Genomic DNA, 18,793 nt, shown 5'->3' on the forward strand with positions numbered 1-18,793 from the left:
CTTGGTTCAGCTCATGATGTTTCCAGATACTCAGATCTAAAGAGAGCAAAAGGAACAAGAGCCCTTAAGTTTTATAGACATGACCTTCAATGAATGAACTTGAAGATAAACGGCGTCAATCCGTTATTGTTAGCATCCTTTTTTACGTGTATGTTTGTTCTTGACCCTTTTTTGTTTCTTTTTGTAATTCTTACATTTTCTCTCCCTGTCCCTCCACACCATTCTTCACGGTGTTCGGTTGATTATTGTCAAATCCTGAATTTCGCCTGCTTCAGTCCCTGCACCCGAGTTCTGATCTGCCACCGTCACCATGTTCTCCTGCTGATCGGGGTGAAACAGTTGAAGATATGTGCTGTCTCCAGGACGCCCAAAGCATTCCAGCAGCATTTTCAGGTACTCGTCCATCTCTCCCTCCAGGTACAGGAACTTCCTCTTCAGGCGCCTCCGCAAATCCGCAGTGGGATCATCCCAGCCCGCGCTCTGTGGTGTGCGGCCATCCGAGATCCCCGTGATTGTATTCGGATCCGCCATGAGGCACCAGAACTCAATCGTGGTGGCCACCCAGTCACGCGTCTGCTCATTTCCCTCGTCGCTCGCTTTGCCGTTACTGTCGTCGGTGCACCTCATTCTGTGCCCATGAAAACTGCACAAAAGGAGCAACCAGTGCAACAGATCTGCATCAGCCTCTGCCTCTCCGCGTACCGTTCTTCCCCAGAGCTTCCTGACCTTCTCGCCGAAGACACCAGCCACTCGTCCCAGAGGGATTTGTGGGCACGGGACATCGCCGAACACGGCTCCCAAGAACAGAACCATCCCCAGGGCCACCGTCACATTCAGCAGGCTGTCCGGATCCTGGCATGAGGAGAGCGTAGTGTCCATAAAGAAGTTGATGAGTCGTCCAATTAGGGCAGTCCCACGCCTATGAAGCCACAAAACAACCTCATAGCGGAGCACATTTTCCTCCAGCAGAATGTCTGTGAGCAGAACTTTGGCTGTCACGAGTTCGCGGATGTCGCCCAGGATGTGCTGAAGGAACTTGTTAGGTATTGGTTGTGACGTGGTTGAGGCGTCTGATGTGACTGCTGCAATTCCTTCTCTTATTTTGGATGCTTCCCACCCAGTAGCGGCTGTATTCGCGGCTTGAAGCACCTCATCAAAGGGCTGGAGCTTCCGCGGCCCCGGGTCCCAATTTTCAACATGAAATTCCGTGTGTCGTAGCAACGCAGTAGAAATCCACACGTCGCTGATAGAAAGCATCTCCTGTCGAGCTTTCAATGATGGCAATTCATGTGAGACCATCTTTCTGATGGCGCCTTGGTGTAGTCGAGCGGCCTCGTAGTCCTCGGAGAAGAAATCCAATGCTACAAGCAGCCGGATAAGCATGAACACTTTGCCCTGGTCCTGATCCGCTCGTTGAATACTTTGGCGCAAAATCGTCAAAGTCTTCGTCTTGTGCTCTAGGGCTTTGTTGAAACAGACGGTCCGTTCCGCGGGATAGATAAGCGACTTAGCGTAATAACCTGCCGCAAGCAGGGCATTCATTTCTCCTTCGTCTGAAATAGCAATGGATAGATGATCTTCAAAGCTTTGCGTTAGTTGATCGCGAAGGATTTTGCTCATCTTGACAGGCCAAGCCGAGAAGACGTGAAAACACTGTGCCAATGACAGCAATTCTCGAATCGTGGCTGTCATGGGGACCACTGAAGCAGAAAAGGGTTCAAAAGGGAGATTTGGTCGAAGGAGTGGTGGCGCCTTACAAATCTGATCTTTCGGGTTCGCCAGTGTCTTCGATGAGGAAGGACTGGTTGCGGGCGTATTTGTTGGCCCTGTGTTTTCTTCCAAGCCTCTTCTTGCTTGAAGCACTGCGCCGCCTTGCGAAATGTGGGTGGGATGTGCGCCGTAACTGTCTCCCTCGTAGGCGTTAAGACCAAGTTCAGATCCGAGATGTTGATATGGTGAGGCTACACGGTGTCCAGACTTGGAAGCCCCGAAGTATACACAATCCTCCTTCGATCTGTCGGGATATTCAATTTGTTTGAGCCGCTGGCATTTCAACCACTTGCGATGTGTCTTTGATATGTGGGAACCAATAGCAAAGGCTTCTGCAGAAGTTCTTTCCAAGTTGCTCGCGTCTTTATTGACGAAGAGGAGAGGCATGGGGCCCAATCGAGTCGCTGGTACCGAGATAAAGACCATGTTTGTGGTTTCTTCGTTTGTGCGGGCTGGGATAGTAACAAGTAGACGAGCGAAGCGCAGTCCATGTTGGTACTTATAAAACGGCAATAAAAAGCATATCCCCGCTGCCTCGCGGTTCTTTCCATCATGTCCAGGGCCAATTTAAAAAGAGTCATAATGAATGAGGAAAGTGTAGTATTTGGTGGAGGTATCTGAATGAATTTGCGACAGGAACAGTGAGGGAACGGATGGCCAATTGTTTTCATAGCCTCCGAGCCTCGTGGCCCATCCCGATCGTCACCTGCAGGGACCTTTCACCTACCGTCTGCTCAGACACAATGGTCCACCAAAGATCTGGGTGAGACACGCCTAGACCTTACGATATGGGAAGTTGGATTCGCCACGTTGATGGACCTCTAGATGCACATGCCAGAAGAAGGCAAAGCAAACCGCCGAAGATTGGCTGAGCGGATTGTAGTCCAAACGGACGCCTGCGCGGCTTCAATATCACATGAAGCGGGTCCCATTGAGCCCGAGTCACAGTTACGACGATGGGGCATAAAGTCGCCCATGAGTCTGAGCGGAAGTTGAATCCCGTCTGAAGTTGCAACGAGGCTCTTAGGTACAGTTCCTGAGTGCTGAGTGCTGGGAGAGAGACGTTATACACATTGGTAAAGATGACGAAGAAATCCGGACCAGGAATGGTAAAGCGCCAGACTGGATGTTGCCAGATGCGGAAGTCGTGGTCACGTGAAGAGTGAATTATCCAGGTCAGGCGCTAAGTGGCGAGAATGCCGCCTGTGCGGCAAAACCTCGCGGGCTGTTGGCATCGGCATCCAGGCCTAGTGAGCCTAAAGTCATCTCCCCGTAGGTGCTCAGCCCCCTGTTGTTTGGTAACCGCCAAAGCCTCACTAGCCCACACAGCATCTTGACTGGTTAACGAACCGAGCCCACTTCACATCATCGCGCATGCGCCTGGTGTTGGCTATCAAAAAATCATCCGCAGAGCCCAAGCGCGCCAATTTGTGCACCTCACTTCGCAACGGCACACCACGAAAAGCGCCCTTCCCTTCGCCTTTCCACTGGGGTGAGGTCTGTTTGCTGTGCTCCATTCAAGGCCTTCGTTGTTGACCTTTCTCCAGACCTCCTGGTGACAAGATTGCACCGACAGGCACCCGTGTGAAAGGAGGATGAATTGAGGCCGAGCCGAAGCGAAAGCTCACCTTCCACCTTGTCCCTCTCTGTACACGCAATCTTGTTAGAGAGGCGATCCCAGGCGCGCGGCCTATCCGGGCACGATGTTCTTCCTACGATATCTCGAGCGCGAAATCAGCATCCATCCCTCCTTCTTCGCAGCCAATGTGAATGAGAGGCTTAAGGACCAGCTTTATGCGGATCTGGAAGGCAGCTGCAATGGGGAATATTACATTGTGTGCATCATGGACATCTACAACATCTCTCCTGGAAGAGTGAGGCCGGGTTCCGGAGAAGCGAACTTTACCATCCTCTACCGAGCCATTCTGTGGAAACCGTTCAAGGGAGAGACGGTAGGGATTTCTGCTGCGACTCGGTTAGGAGCATGCATTCTGACTGCGACAATGTACAGATCGATTGCGCCGTCTCCTCTATCAAGCCCCAGGGAGTCTTCTGCGAAGCGGGACCACTCACTGTGTTTGTCTCGAAGCTGGTAGGTGATATTGGTGATCCTGCAAGTCGTCAAAGATGTTGATAAGACAGCAGCATCTTCCGCCTGATATGCGACACAATCCCGACGCCACTCCACCACAATACTCCAACAACGCTGGGGACGTGATCGAGAAAGGCTCGGCCGTTCGAGTTCAGCTGATCGGCTTGCGTAGCGACGTAGGCAAGATGTTTGCCGTTGGAAAGATGTCCTCGCAATGGTTCGGGTAGGTGCAGACCTCATTCTCAGGGGGCAGAGTGGCCGCTGACGGGAACAGTGTCGCGTGAGAAGTTGATCACAAAAAGGCCACAGTCTTCTGCACGGAGATTGTCTGCCCTGTCAGTACGAGGTACAATTGGGTGGAATCAACATCCCAAGGTCAACAGATTTGCGTCCTACTCGTCGCATGGTTATTATCGATCAAGCCGAGGTGTTAACCATCGTATCGGACCACATTCTCATGACGTTATGCTGCAGGATAGGCCAGCATATGGTCACAACGATGGGTCGGATGTTCTGGATATGGATCTTCCAATATTGGATCAGACCGTGAGTGACACACAGAGAGGCATACCGAGTACAGCGGACTTTGTGGGGACAGGGCTCCAACATGGCCCCCAGCCAGGAGCAGAGCATGCAGAGTTCTGAAACGACGCTAAGCCGCAGCACCTGCGTCGGAGCGCAACTTTAGGTGTTTTGGACGCGATGGCGGGGCAACGCGTCTCCCCATTGAACGAACCTCACTCAGCCTGCACCGCTAAGGAAATGCATCTTTCAGGGACTCCCTTTCGTCTACCAAAACACTCATAGAATCTGCTGCCCACGACTCAACTTGTTGTTGGCTTAGTATTCCACCCTGTAGTTCCTGGGCCGCCAAACTATTCTTTCCCAATAAAGACGTCGCATAGCTTGCTGCCTCACCTTCCACCCTCGGTCGATCCGTTGTTTACACACACAGTGGTACTTTCCACTTGACTTTCCTCCCACCACACAAACAACGCAGTCCCCCTCGAACAGATCTTCTGCACGGGTTCCTCCTCCATCGGCCATCTTCCTCTTTGACAGACGCCCCAACTGCTTTACGGAGTTACATCCTGAGCTCGCAGGGTTGTCGTCACCATGACCCTCAAAGACGTCTACCAGCGTTTCCTGGAGTTACCCAATCCGATCACCCTGTCCGAGAATGCCTCCCTGCATTACATTACCACCCTGAATACCTTCACACAGCCTGTCAACATCGTTCGGCATCTTGAGTCTCAAAACAAAAAGTTGGTCAAGACCAAAAGTGCGAGAATAATTTCGAGCGTAGAGGGACCTAATGCCGTCGCCCTTGAAGTTGAGACGGTGCTGGAGTTCATCTCGGATGGGGGATCATACTTGCCAGGGCTTGAGAACTTCGTTGTCGATAAGATTGCGACCATTCCAACGGTATGAAAGCTCCGGGCCACACAACAACGACATGAGGACTGACAGTGAACCCAACTAGACTCATTTTGTCCAATTCGACGCCGAACAGAAAATCTCCGTGATCCGTATCTCCTGGGATCAAGCGTCATTGCTGAAACAGACCGAAGTGATTGGTTCAAGAGGCAAGAATTGGCCCGTGGTTGACGGAAAAGACCAGGTCAGACTCATCAGCTCCAGCGTGACGGCGGGTCCCCCAACGGCAGAACTGCCCACCAGTCCCAGAGGTCGCTCCGAGAACCAAAGCCTTGCCTCTTCGCGCAATGCGTCCCCGAGTAAGAGGCACCTCAAGGACCCTCATGCGAGCCTCGACCTCTTTTCACCGAAGCCGGTCGACGAGAACGAGCGAATTTCGGGCCCCAATGCTGTGGCTCCACGGGCATCTGCTCGACCGCCACCACGCGAGATGAGCGAGCTGTTCGCGGCGGGACATGAAGACCATGAGCCAGGATCGCCCAAGAAAGCACCTACCGAGCCTGTCGTGGCGCCCAAAGGAGGCAGCAACCAGAAATTCGCCCCGCCTCGCCTCTTTGCTGATGATCCCAACGAGCCTGCTCCCGTCGGCTACAAGTCCAACCCTGCCAAGTACAACCATTTCAATCTGGGAGAAGAGCTGGAAGATGACCCACTGCAGTATCGTGACGCGACTCCCAAGCCGAAGACAACGATGCCAATGAGAGGAAAATCCAACAGACAGCAATCTCAATGGGATTTTGCGGACTTTTTCACTCCAGAGAAGATCACGCAGAAGGTGCGAGATCAAGACATCGTCCACTTCAGCCTGGACAGTACCGTAAATGATGCCGAGACCCCGGGGAAGAAGATGGTGGGCAAGCCACGGCGCGACAACGAGATCCACTTTGAATTGCAAGACGATGGAACTCCCATCGAGCGTCATGCCGTCCCAAAGCCTCGAAAAGATGCCGAGACACACTTTCAACTGAGAGACACTGGCACACCGGCTCCCACCCGTACCTCCGGACGTCCGACCAGCTCGGCCAGTGATCGCATGGGGCTATACGCTAATAATGTATTTGACGAGGATGAAAACGGCAAACCGCAGGAAAAGGCACCGTTGTCCACCATCACCAACAATACCAATCGCAAACATGATTTCGACAGTCACTGGTCGATGGCTGAAGCATCGCCAGCCAACGGAAAGAGCAACAACGAGAACAAGCCGGTCAGCAAGCACCGCAAGAAGCCGTCACAAATGGACACCCACTGGGATGCGTACGAGGGGAGTACCGATCAGCCACAGAATCCCCCTGCGCAGAACCGGTTGAGAAAGGGCATGGAGAGTCACTGGAGCATGGGAGAAGAGGAGGAAAAGGCAGCCACCAATGGAAAAAGCAAGAATCAAAAGAGCTTCTGGGACTTTTGAGGATCCCGGGCAAGGAAACCGGAGTGGAGGAAAGAACAACAATATTGTCCTGGTCACATGATGGTCGTGCACGACTGTTGAAATGAGAGATGTCTATAGCATCGTCATGACATTGTTTAGGGGGGGCACTGAGGCTAATGGACAGATACATGTAGTTGAATACCAAATGCCATTTGTGCCTCTACAGCGGATGATTTGCTCCGCAGACGGCTTCTGCAGATTGACATCATGGTTATCCCATGGGTCCCAGGTCCAGGAACGGGGGAAATGGATCTGACGAGTAGGGCTCGGTAGAGAGCACGGGGAGTGAGGAATGGGCTGATAGCGGAACCGGAATTAAGGCGTCCCCCCTCTTTCGATGATCGACTTATTCCCTCCCTCTCTCCATACAACGAAGACTTATAGCCGGTGGTGGTATGGTCTCCCTCCTGCGTGCTGTGAGTCATCGGCCCGCCTAGTGGACGTATCAAATCATCGTCTGGCAGTCTGCGTTCGTTCGGTGCTGATAAACTACGTAGACTTCCGTAACGTGTGCATTGGCCGTGCATTTCCTCAGTCTGCATCGGCCAAATCGAGTCGCTTACCACTTTCTAAGGTTCTCTGCGCCGCCCGCTAGTCTCCATTCACTTTTTCTATTCATTCGTGGCGACTCCTTTCTTTCTTTCCTTTTCTTTTTCTTTTCCAAACTCTTGGCCGTCAGACGTGGCAGTGAGAAGACGCCGAGAACCGTTCTCACTTGGAGAAACCGAGGGCTGAGGAAACCTTTCCCGGCCATTGTCATTCACGTGCAGCCCCCCAGCCAAACTTCTGCTGGTTTTGCGCAGATAATCGTGTTAAATCCGGACGCACGCTCCAGCCAGGCTGCCACTTCTACCACGACTTCAATCGCCCTTTTTTTCACCTGGCCAGAGTACCCCTAGAGTCGCAAACATCGATTGAGCAACGACCTGCGCGTCCGGACCTCCGCAACCGGCTATTGTGACCGCATTGACACTGGTGGGGGATTTTGGTACTGTTGAGCGCACCCTTCCGCAGCCAGCTTGTGCAGCGGGGTTTTTACAGCAGCAGCGCATTCATCAAAATCGTCGAGAGGTTCGACTGCAAGACATAGCCCCCCGACTTCCTCACAATGACGCCCACGCCGCCTTCTGCGAACTCGTCGCATTCTGGCGCCTCTCCCGACCAATTCCGGGTCGTGCGCAAACGGAACCGAATCCCCTTATCGTGCGCGCCCTGCAGACATCGAAAGCTGAAATGCAATCGACAGTCTCCCTGCGATAACTGCACAAAACGAGGAGATACCGCCTCTTGCACCTATGCTGCCCCTGCGGCCAGGAAGAAGGGCAGCCAAAGTCAGAACGCTGCCAACGCGACACCGGATGATATGCAAAATCGGATAGACCGGCTTGAAGGACTGGTCTTGTCACTCATGACCAATGGCTCACAGGCAGTCGGTCCAGCTGCCGCAGCCCAGGCACTTTCGGCCGGATCGAGTACCATCGAAAGTGGATCGCTGGGACCGAATCTTGACAATGACTTGGACGAGGGCGCGATGGTGGACGACGATGTAGATGGCCAAGAACCCGAGAGTGAGACGGATGGTGTTACCAAGAGCTTTGGGATTCTGAAGGTTGACGCCGAAAGGCAAAAGACCTTTTACGTAGGCGAAGCGCACTGGGCAGCTTTGCTGAATGAGATTGGCGAAGTCAAGAACTATTTCGTCGCCCACAAGAAAGAGTACGAGGCCCAGATGGAGAAAGTCGAGCAGGCCCGGAAAACGATGGGTGCAGATGTAGGGTCAGGCCCAGCTTTACTCTTTGGCTCTACCATCCCCCCCAGCCGAGCAGAGATTCTCGCACAAATCCCATCACGATATATGTCTGATATCTTGATCGGACGATATTTCAACACCTTTGACCCAGCCACGCATATCCTGCACGGCCCGACATTTCAGCGACACTACAATCAGCATTGGGCAGATCCCTCCAAGAGCTCGATTGTTTGGGTGGCCATGTTGTTCGCCATGATGCGTTTGGCCATGTTGTCTTACGGTCGGGAAGGCGATGAGCCGCCCGAGTTTCGGGGCAAATGTCAAGATCTGGCTGCGAACTTCCGCACGCAAATGGCCCATTGTCTCATCACGGCTGACTACACGAAACCACACAACTATATCATTGAGACGCTGATTTTTCATCTGCATGCGGAATACACTTCCAATCGAGACGCCGAAGCCAGTGTCTGGGTCCTGGTCGGCATGATTGCTCGTCTCGCCATGCGCATGGGCTATCACCGTGACGCGAAGCTGTTCCCCAATTTGAGCCCTTTCCAAGGCGAGATGCGGCGTCGGGTTTGGACATTTGTACGCAGTGCTGATCTCCTCTTTTCCTTTCAGGTGGCGTTGCCATCGATGATTCGCATTGGGGACTCGGACACGGAATTGCCGCGCAACATCTACGATGACGAGTTCGATGAAGACTCCACGTCATTGCCTCCGGCCCGTCCTGCCAGTGAAGCAACGCCAATCTCATACATGATTGCGAAGGGACGACTGTCGTTTGGGTTTGGGCGGGTTTTGGAGGAGATCAACGGGGTCAACCGCAAAGGGTATGACGAGGTCCTCAAAATTGATCGTGGATTGAGAGATATTTACGAGAGTATTCCGGATCATCTGAAGCTTCGACCGATGGCAGAGCAGACGCTGGCACCCATCTCCCTGATCATGGCGCGCTTCAGCCTTGCCACGGTTTATCACAAGTCCCAATGTGTCCTCCACCGCCGGTATATGCGGCTTGCCAGAAATGGGAACCGATATATGCACTCGCGAAGGCAGTGTTTGGACTCGGCCATGCAACTCCTCAGCTTCCAAGCCATTCAACATCAGCAGAGTCGGGAACGTGGCCGACTGAGAAGTCTCCGCAACCATGTGAACTCACTGACTGCGCACGACTATCTCTTGGCTGCAACGATCGTCTGCATGGACTTGTACAATCACCGGGAGCGGCCCGACAGTAACAGCAACGATGTAGGTACTCCCAGTACTTCCGTCAGTGGTGGCAGTATCAGCCAAGGCAGCAACATGTCGTCAGACGGAGCTTATGTGCCTGGCCTCAGCTACAACCGCGAAGATCTCATCCATGCGTTGGAAGAGAGCCGCGATGTGTGGATGGCGAACCGTGACCTGAGCATCGAGGCGTATAAGGCAAGCGAGCTTCTGAACGTACTGATCTACCATATCAAGCTGCCGAATTCGCCCAGCAACCCTCAGAACTCGCAGCTTCCGGGGGCATCTCAACCGCCTCCGGGCTCGAACAACGACGAGCAGAACGCCGCGATGACCCTGGGCATGCTTCAAGCGGGAGGCGTGGGCTCCAATGGACTGGGCGGAGGTATATCGCAGGCGGCGTCACCAGGGGGATCGTGGGAGAAGGGAGGAGCGTATCCCAATTTCGGTGCCAGCGGTGAACAGTTCAACGGTGGAATCTTTGGGGCCGCAAATGTACCAAGTCCTTTCCCCAGTGGGTGGTTCGGTGGTCCGATGAGCAACATGGACCAGGGCATGAATTTAGATTGGGTAAGTTGGGAAGGCTCAGGCCGAAACATGTTGGTCATAAATACTAATCTCGGTTTACAGGAGGCATGGGATCAATACATGCAGCCCTCGAATCTCACACTGGACCCAGCAGCGAGCTTGTGGTCGAACAACTCGCCCAATAACAACCTGTTCACGCAAACTTCGTCTCCTGAAAACACTACCGCCGACTCGACATTTGGGCTGAGCACGGGGTCTAGTTTCTATCCTCAGACCATGGGAAGCATGATGAGTGGGTCGACATCAGACCTCCCCAAAACCGACGGATCGGGGCAAAAGATGCCCGCCTTGAGTGCAAATTCCACCACGAGCAACGATAACAGCGCTGCGGGAGAGGTGTTTATGGGCGTGCAGAGTCCGCCGATGCCGAGTTGGAAATGGACCGTGATGAGTGACAAGAAATGAGGGTTTGATGTTACGAGAATGATACCCGTCCTTGGTTTGTAACGATATAGCTATTGGTCGGAAATGGGAATGGACTACGTCGAGCTAGCAGAGGAAAAATACGGAAAACGCCAAAGAAGGCGTGTGTAGATGAGGGATGAGGATCCGTTATATAGGCACCAGGGTGGATGAAAGCCCCCTCGTTGGCTGGGGACAAATTGTAAAAAGGAATGAATGAATCTCTTGGGAGGCGGAGGGGAAGTGTCTCTGCTTGCGTTAGTTGGCCTGCTCATACCTCAATGATGCATCTATTCCATGATATCGTCTCTACGCCAAAATGGTGAGGTCGAGCTGAAAAAGGCCAAGACGCCTGACCAGTAGGGCGAGAAGTGTTGGTGTTGATACACGTACATACAAGTCCAGAACCTGTCCACTCTATCCTGCTCCTGGTCTAGCCCGTGTCGAGCCGAGCCTAAAACAACGACCCCTAGCGAGCCAAGCATTATACGGATCGGCGTTATTACCCATCAATTCCTCCCTGAGGCCTTCCAGGCTCTCTTTTCTCCACAATCACTTCCTTCCTCCATTCCTTTTCGTCTCCAGCTGAGGGCGACACAATGCACGACAAGACATGACCAAGCACAGCCAACGGGTCCTCGAGGGCCAAGCACTCTTGTCCAGCTTACAAGCTTGTTTGCTACGTGGATTTAATTAATTCTGACTGCGGTTTGTCTTGTCACCGCCTTTGTACTGACACTTGGAGACGTCTTGGTAGAGTAACCTTTCAGCCTCCCTTTCCCTTGAAACACTCTCTCGTCGCTGCCAGTACGACGGGGACTTTATTCTCACTCGAACCGATCCTACTCATTTCACGCTCCCATCCCTGACTCTGTTTCTCATACTGACTCATGCCCCTTCGTTGTTTTCTCTCCTCTTGTTCCTTCGATATGTCCCCGTGAGGCTCCCCCGATCATTGCTGTTTGCCCGACTTACATCCAAACCATCCACGCAGTAGAACCTCAGTTCAAAGTCGATACTGACTCGACCCTACCTCCCCGACTACGCACCCTCATACCTTCGGTCATGGGCCTGTTTAACCACAAGAACAAATCTGGTTCCGCCATAGACGAAGCTGCCACCACCAACCGCGTCGCAGAAAAGCCCAATGACGCCAGCGATTCTACACCGGCCTCCTCGGCCACACCTGTGGCCGAAGAAGGAGTCCTTCCTAGATACAATCACAATGGCCATCTGATAACAAAAGGCATCCATCCGGATGGGGAGAGTGGTCGCCGCGGAATACACCCAATCCAATGCTTAAAGGTCATATGGATATCATCTTGCACCGTTTCGAGCTGGGTCAACCTCCTGTGGCCTTTCGTCCCCGCCGCAATTGCCCTCCACTTTGTCCAGGGAGACCACCATCTGTGGACCTTTGCTATCAACTACATCGCTATGGTGCCTGCTGCCAATCTGCTCGGTTTTGCTGGACAAGAGATGGCGAGGAAACTACCCAAGGTCATGGGCATCCTCATTGAGACAACTTTGGGATCTGTCGTGGAGATCGTCTTGTTCATGGTCCTCGTTGTTAAAGATGATGGAACGGGCGAGACTGGGCCAGGCAATAAGATCGTGGTGATCCAAGCCGCCATCCTCGGGTCCATTCTTACCAACCTCCTACTGTGCCTGGGGTCCTGTTTCCTAGTGGGAGGGTTAAGGCACAAGGAACAAACATTCCACGCGGTCATCAGTGAAGCGGGATCGGGATTGCTCTTGGTTGCAGGATTTGCCCTCCTAATTCCCAGCGCTTTTTACTCCTCTTTGAGTCGAAGCACTGTCCCAAATGGGGAAGAAGGATATACCGTTTCACAGTTGCGCAGTGACACTCTCGACATCAGCCATGGCGTCTCCGTCATCCTCATCGTTGCCTTTGCCCTCTACTTGCTGTACAATTCACTTTCGCACGACAACATTTTCCAAGAAGTCCTCGAAGCCGATGAAGAGGCTGATCGAGACCGGCACAGAGACCTCAAAAAACCGAAGTTGACCATGACCGAGTGTATCACGGTCATTGCCATCGCCTTGACGTTCATTTCCCTCATTGCAGTCTTCCTAGTGGAGGAGATCGAGTTTGTCGTTGCGAATGGAGTGCCGGACAACTTCTTGGGTTTGATCCTCGTGCCATTGGTGGAGAAAGCTGCGGAACATTTGACTGCCGTCGACGAAGCGTATGACAATCAAATCGTTAGTTCTTTCACTCTAGGACTGGGAAGGACAAAAGTTGCTGACACAGACTGTCTAGAATTTCGCTCTCTACCACTGTCTTGGGCCTTCCATTCAGACGGCCTTGTTCAATGCCCCCCTCGTCGTCATTGTGGGTTGGGGTCTTGGTAAACCGATGGATCTGAACTTCGAGATTTTCATGGTCGTGCTTCTGGTGATGTCTATCTTGGTGGTTGGCAATTTTCTCAGGGATGGAGCTTCCAACTACCTGGAAGGCTCGCTGCTTGTGGTACGTTCCCCCAAGACTAACCAGAAGCCGGATTCCCTTAACTAACCACGATGCACTCAGATTGTGTATGCGATCATCGCACTAACAGCGTGGTACTATCCTAATTCCGAGTTGACCACGTCCAACGGTAGCTCGGAAGGGACGCAAAGCAGCGGTGGAGAAAGCACCGAAGCGCTGGTCCATGTCGTTAAAATGCTGATGGCTTGAGCATACAATATGCGACACTTGAAAATTCGACGCTCTTGGGAGAGGCATTTTATGTTTGTTAAAGGGGACAGACAACAGATGTGCTTATCAGGATTACAAAGTTACCAAAACATGGCGTCCAGGTGTCTGTGTTCCTCGTGCTGTTGGCGGCAATCCTACTCGCAAGAGCTGTACGTTGTTTGACGACAAAAGGTATATATCAAAAGGGACAGACAGCTTTACAGAGGCTAACGAACCGCTTAAGAAAGGTCTCTCCGATCCATGCTTATAATATCGACTGCATGTAAAAAACGATTGTAGCAAGGTGCCCCTGCAAGGCTATTGCCGGGCGAGGCTGCGTCACGCCTTGGGTTTCCTGGTCCCCATCTCCAGCGTAAGGAAACCAGCTTGACAGGTAGGCGGGCATCTAGAAGACAACCATCTGCTCAAGTAGGGGTCCTCAACTACTTCGTAAAGACCGTCAGCCCAAATGGAACAGGGCTGAAGTCGAGTCGAACCTTAGAGGGCGCAGTTCACGAAAAGAAATTCCACAAAGACGGGAACAGGAGAAACAAAATAAATTGTCTCTTTAAAATAGAACGGGCTCGTGGACACACGAATCTCGGGCACAGGGCTGGGCTGCAGGAAGACGAGCACACTATTAGTTCTGGATTTGCGGGTGTCCTTAACGGGGAACAGCTGCACTATCGGGAAGGGGACCCGTAATTCTAGGCGGTCCATGCGGATATCGGTGAACACCAGTCAGATATCCAGGCTTTATGCTGGGCGCTGGTGGGCGTCGGTTGGCGTAGGCGGGCGCTGGCGGGCACTGGCGGCCTGGGGAGATTGGCCTCCAGGCGTTGCCTCAGGAGCTTGGCATACGCGCGGTGGACACTAGACGGTAGCTGGGACTCTCGGACTCAGGCAAACACTACCCTTTGCCCCCGGTTACCCAGTAGTTGGGTAGGAACTGCGTACCACAATAACCTTTTTACCATCCACAGCGTGAGACGACAACCCTCGTATGCAGATACCCAGCATCACATCATAGCAACCACAGTGTCTATACTAGTCAGCAGTCTATACGCTGACCTCGGTGCTGCATTGCTAGTTCCCTCCCTGTCTTGAATCCCATATTACTTGCAGACGTCCAATCACATCCCAATGAGCAACGAACTCTCGAACCCGACCGAGATATGACCTCCGATCATCCTACGCCCTCGACGCACCGGTGACCTACCGCCCAATGCTCACATCCCTCCTCCCCTCGTAGGTCTCTTTCCAACCCCGTGAGACTGAGATGCCATCTGTGGCATCGGAACCTCCTCTGGCCGTCGTCTCCAATAGCGTCCACTCGAATTCTTCCTCGCTGGAGGGCCCTCCGAGAAAGTCCCACGACAAGACCATCAGCGGCGTCTTCACCTACACAAACGGGACCGATGTCGAGGCTGGATTGTCTGATCACAGACTGGATCAGCTTAAGAGCCTGCGCAACAATACGAGTCACAGCTCCCTGACGAATGGCATTCCGAACGGGAATGTCAAGGCCCCCCCTCGAGATCGCTCGCAGTCCAAGACCGGCAGCAACACTTCGGCCGCGAGCACAAACGCTGCTGCCAAGTACACTGAACAGCTGTCGAGGAGTCCCGCGTCGTCAGAAGGACCATTGACCAAGTTATCCAGTATTGAGAATGCGGCAGAAGGGGACGACGAGCAAAGCAATGACCTCTCCGGACAGTCATCAAGGCCGCAGTCGACGCCAGAGTTGGGTAAACTGAAAACGAATATCCCTCCCGGAAAGCCCGAGTATGATCCCTACCACATGGTTACGGCTTCGACCGTCCCCGATTCGGCACGAATAGAGGGAGACACGACCTCCGCTGACCTCTCTCGCCCCCCCGCTCCCGCCCTCGCACGCTTCTCCTCTCCACCCGCCATGTCCCCGGGTGCGTCAATACAAGATCGACATCCTGAATTATCAGCGAGTCCTGAGCCCCCGAAACTCACGCATCGTCACACCCTACAAGTCCCGAAGGCCGGGGGCATTGGCGCAGTCGGCCGGAGTTCGCGCGACTTCTCTTTCGCAGGTGCCCCTTCTGAAGAAGCGCTCTCCACCACCACTGGCCGCTTCTCGCCCACACGAGAACAACATGATGGCACTGTGGTGAGGCATAGACGGGCGTCCCTTGGCCTGGTTCGTAGGACAACTCGGTCGATGCAATCGGATGCCCACATGGATGAAGTTCCCCCGGATGAAGACGCCGCACGATGGACGGAGCTGATCAAGCAGAAACGAGCGAGCAGGCGCAAGAGAAAAGAGGACGAGGATGACGACCGCGTCATCGTCGGCAAGAAGGTCGAGGAGGGCCACGTCAACTGGGTGACCGCTTACAATATGTTGACCGGAATTCGATTTACTGTGTCGAGAACGAATGCAAAGATGGACCGGGAACTGACGGATGCCGACTTTGACGCAAAGCACAAGTTCAGCTTCGATATCACCGGAAACGAACTGACGCCCAGCGCCAAGTACGACTTCAAGTTCAAGGATTACAGCCCTTGGGTCTTTCGGCACCTCAGGGCTATCTTTGGTCTGGACCCGGCCGACTATCTTGTCAGTCTAACCAGCAAGTATATCCTCTCGGAATTGGGCAGCCCCGGCAAGTCGGGCTCATTTTTCTACTTTTCGAGGGACTATAAGTACATCATCAAGACGATCCATCACGCCGAGCATAAGCTGCTTCGGAAGATCTTAAGGGATTACTATCGACATGTGCTGGACAACCCGAACACGCTGATCAGCCAGTTTTACGGATTGCATCGGGTCAAAATACCTTATGGGCGCAAGATACATTTCGTGGTCATGAACAATCTTTTTCCGCCGCACCGAGATATCCACCAAATGTTTGACTTGAAGGGGTCGACCGTCGGCAGAGACTTTAGTGAGGAAGAGTTGGCTAATAACCCTAGGGCGACGCTGAAGGACATGAATTGGTTGCGGAGAGGTTTGCATCTCGAGTTCGACGCCCGCATACGACAGATATTCTTGGACCAGATGAAAAGAGACGTCGCTCTCTTGCAGAGGCTCCACATTATGGATTACTCGTTGTTGGTCGGTATGCACGACCTAGAGAAAGGTAATGAAGAGAATCTGAGAGAGACCACGCTGCAAGTGTTTCAGCCCGGTGGAGAGAACAACGAGGACGACTATGGACCCTCTGTGTTGACTCGAACACCATCCCGACTGGAGAATGCGAGAAAAGCGCGGGAATTGAGATTGACGCTGAAGAAGGAGAAGCCCATCCCTATGGGCCTGGTCACTGCGAAGATGCCGTCTGAGATGGCCTCCGGGGATGGACGACGGGATCGCGTTTTCTACAATTATGATGGCGGCATTCGCGCTACGCATGAGGATGGGCGAGGTGGTGAATTGATCTACTACCTTGGCATCATTGACTGTCTGACCCATGTAAGTGGATCTTCTGCACCCTCGGTCCCAAGTTGCGACTAACCCTTTGACCCTAGTATGGTATGGTCAAAAGAATTGAACATTACTGGAAGGGTCTTTCGGCACCGCGGGGGCAGATATCAGCTATTCCTCCGCAAGCGTATGGAGAACGGTTCATCAATTTCATCACTGGGATCACCATGACCCAAGAAGAAGCCAAGAGGCGAGAAACCGGCGAGAGTCACCGATTTTGGGAACAAGTACCGGTACAGGCTGGATCTGCGGAGAATCTCGGACAGCCCCCAGGCGCCGCCTCTTCTGCGGGTGTCGACCCATCTACCGTGCAGTCTCCGTCCATGGGCCCGGCCGTGGAAAGGACCATGAAAAAAGCCCACAAACAAACCGACAAAGCGACGCCGTCTGCGAAAGGCTGGAGCCAAAATGAAGAGGAAAAGCCAGACCGGACATTGAAAACAACCGAGGACTCCCGGGCCGCCATGACTCTACCTGTCGTCACCGAAGCTGGTGAAAGCGCCGGGTCCAGGGAAAAGAAACGGGCGCTGAGTCCACCGAACGAGGCGGAAGAAGAACGAGAAACTCGTACCCCGGACTTGACCTCGTCTCCTGTTCCCGTCGGCGGCTCGTCCATTCCAGGCGTCCGCAGAGTGTCCCCTTCGACAGTGGCAACGGCGACCGAAATGGGAGAAGACAACACGAGCATGTCAAGTCCACCGACTCAACCCCTTGATTACGACGCCGAGTCGGACGACGAAACGCACTCACTGCGGAATGGGGACGTCGACATGGAGCGGGAGTTCAATGCAAAGCCGCCTCGAATAGCAAGCGATCTGATCCAACCCCAGTCCCCGCTCCAGGATAGCGTGATGAGATCGCTTGATGGGCAGATGGGGCATCCTGGGAACCACTATTGAGTGTCATTTCAGCACTACACGTCTCGTACGACTTGAACGAAGAGCGCATGCAGTCTTTTGTTGAGAGCGTCAGCCATTTCATTTGTTGTTTTCAGTCACATCACCCGACGGGGAACATGGTTTCATTATCGAGGGATCTGTCAAGCTTTTGGCCACCGGCGCATAGATGACGAACAGCGGGTCACACACAGCCGAGAAAAGGATACGTTGACAACGGTCGGAGCATTGAGAGCTGCTTCTTGGACGGACGAGGGCATCCCATTTTCTATTCGGTCGTGAGGCAACACTGGGGGAGCAGGTTCTTATGAGCGCCGTGTCCTGAAGCGGACATGTCTCCTGCTTCCACCCACAAAAGGAGGCGGCGTCAGGGTTTTGCGCAAAGATTCACACAGTACTTCTGTTTCCACTAGCGACTTGTTTGAGTGGATGACGATGATGGGTAGAGGAGAGCGAGTTATTGGAAGAGAAGCATATTTTGTACAGATAACAGCAGGCTCGCCTGGTTTGACACACTTGCACACGCGCGCCACGAGTCTCTTGGGATGCGGAAGGAGGAGTAGTGGTAGTAGGTCGACCGTGACGGCGCCAGCATACGTACCCGTAGACCCTGGACAGATGACTGACGTATTTTGAAACATCTACAAGGTACGAGGTACGAGGTACTCGATAACCTGCCAGCAGTGAGTCTGTCTGGCATTCATGATTATCTTCCTCTTGCGGGTGGGCGGCGGCTCAAAGTGACAGGCAGGCAGGCACCCAAGGCAGTCCTGGATTGCCCAAAACAAGGTTGAAGATCAGGCTAGCGAGGCTCACCAAGACACATCTAAGCGCCCCTCGACCCCCCAAAACAAGAAATTTGGCGCCGGGTCTACGTAATGCCGCCTCCGCCCTTCGCCTCACTAGCCCTTACTCACGGGGGGACGAAGTCACCTGATGATGATGACGACGACGATGATGATGATGGGCAGTCCAGTCACTGGTGACACTACTGCTACTACTACTCCTCCTACTGACGCCGCACGGAGCCTGCAGGAT

The 18,793-nt window shown here is 53.3% G+C and overlaps 6 protein-coding genes across 6 annotated transcripts; 5 read left to right on the plus strand and 1 right to left on the minus strand.

The window, feature by feature from the left end:
• Window positions 1–225: 225 nt before the first annotated feature.
• Window positions 226–2,196, minus strand: AYL99_02416 (hypothetical protein; the record flags this gene model as incomplete). Its single annotated transcript, XM_018833932.1, has 1 exon — window positions 226–2,196. One exon carries the CDS (start codon window positions 2,194–2,196, stop codon window positions 226–228), a length of 1,971 nt encoding a protein of 656 aa, XP_018696556.1.
• Window positions 2,197–3,473: 1,277 nt separating this feature from the next.
• On the plus strand, window positions 3,474–4,146 carry AYL99_02417 (DNA-directed RNA polymerase II subunit G; the record flags this gene model as incomplete). Its single annotated transcript, XM_018833933.1, has 4 exons — window positions 3,474–3,722; window positions 3,782–3,862; window positions 3,913–4,085; window positions 4,137–4,146. 4 exons carry the CDS (start codon window positions 3,474–3,476, stop codon window positions 4,144–4,146), a joined length of 513 nt encoding a protein of 170 aa, XP_018696557.1.
• An 832-nt stretch (window positions 4,147–4,978) lies between these two features.
• On the plus strand, window positions 4,979–6,707 carry AYL99_02418 (hypothetical protein; the record flags this gene model as incomplete). Its single annotated transcript, XM_018833934.1, has 2 exons — window positions 4,979–5,287; window positions 5,346–6,707. 2 exons carry the CDS (start codon window positions 4,979–4,981, stop codon window positions 6,705–6,707), a joined length of 1,671 nt encoding a protein of 556 aa, XP_018696558.1.
• Window positions 6,708–7,836: 1,129 nt separating this feature from the next.
• On the plus strand, window positions 7,837–10,701 carry AYL99_02419 (hypothetical protein; the record flags this gene model as incomplete). Its single annotated transcript, XM_018833935.1, has 2 exons — window positions 7,837–10,278; window positions 10,339–10,701. 2 exons carry the CDS (start codon window positions 7,837–7,839, stop codon window positions 10,699–10,701), a joined length of 2,805 nt encoding a protein of 934 aa, XP_018696559.1.
• A 1,062-nt stretch (window positions 10,702–11,763) lies between these two features.
• On the plus strand, window positions 11,764–13,399 carry AYL99_02420 (calcium/proton exchanger; the record flags this gene model as incomplete). Its single annotated transcript, XM_018833936.1, has 3 exons — window positions 11,764–12,924; window positions 12,983–13,192; window positions 13,253–13,399. 3 exons carry the CDS (start codon window positions 11,764–11,766, stop codon window positions 13,397–13,399), a joined length of 1,518 nt encoding a protein of 505 aa, XP_018696560.1.
• Window positions 13,400–14,678: 1,279 nt separating this feature from the next.
• AYL99_02421 (hypothetical protein) lies at window positions 14,679–17,758 on the plus strand (the record flags this gene model as incomplete). Its single annotated transcript, XM_018833937.1, has 2 exons — window positions 14,679–16,847; window positions 16,904–17,758. The coding sequence occupies 2 exons, from the start codon at window positions 14,679–14,681 to the stop codon at window positions 17,756–17,758; spliced, it is 3,024 nt and encodes a 1,007-aa protein (XP_018696561.1).
• Window positions 17,759–18,793: the final 1,035 nt, after the last annotated feature.

Source organism: Fonsecaea erecta (assembly GCF_001651985.1).
Source record: "Fonsecaea erecta strain CBS 125763 chromosome Unknown Scaff2, whole genome shotgun sequence".
Taxonomy (NCBI): domain Eukaryota; kingdom Fungi; phylum Ascomycota; class Eurotiomycetes; order Chaetothyriales; family Herpotrichiellaceae; genus Fonsecaea; species Fonsecaea erecta.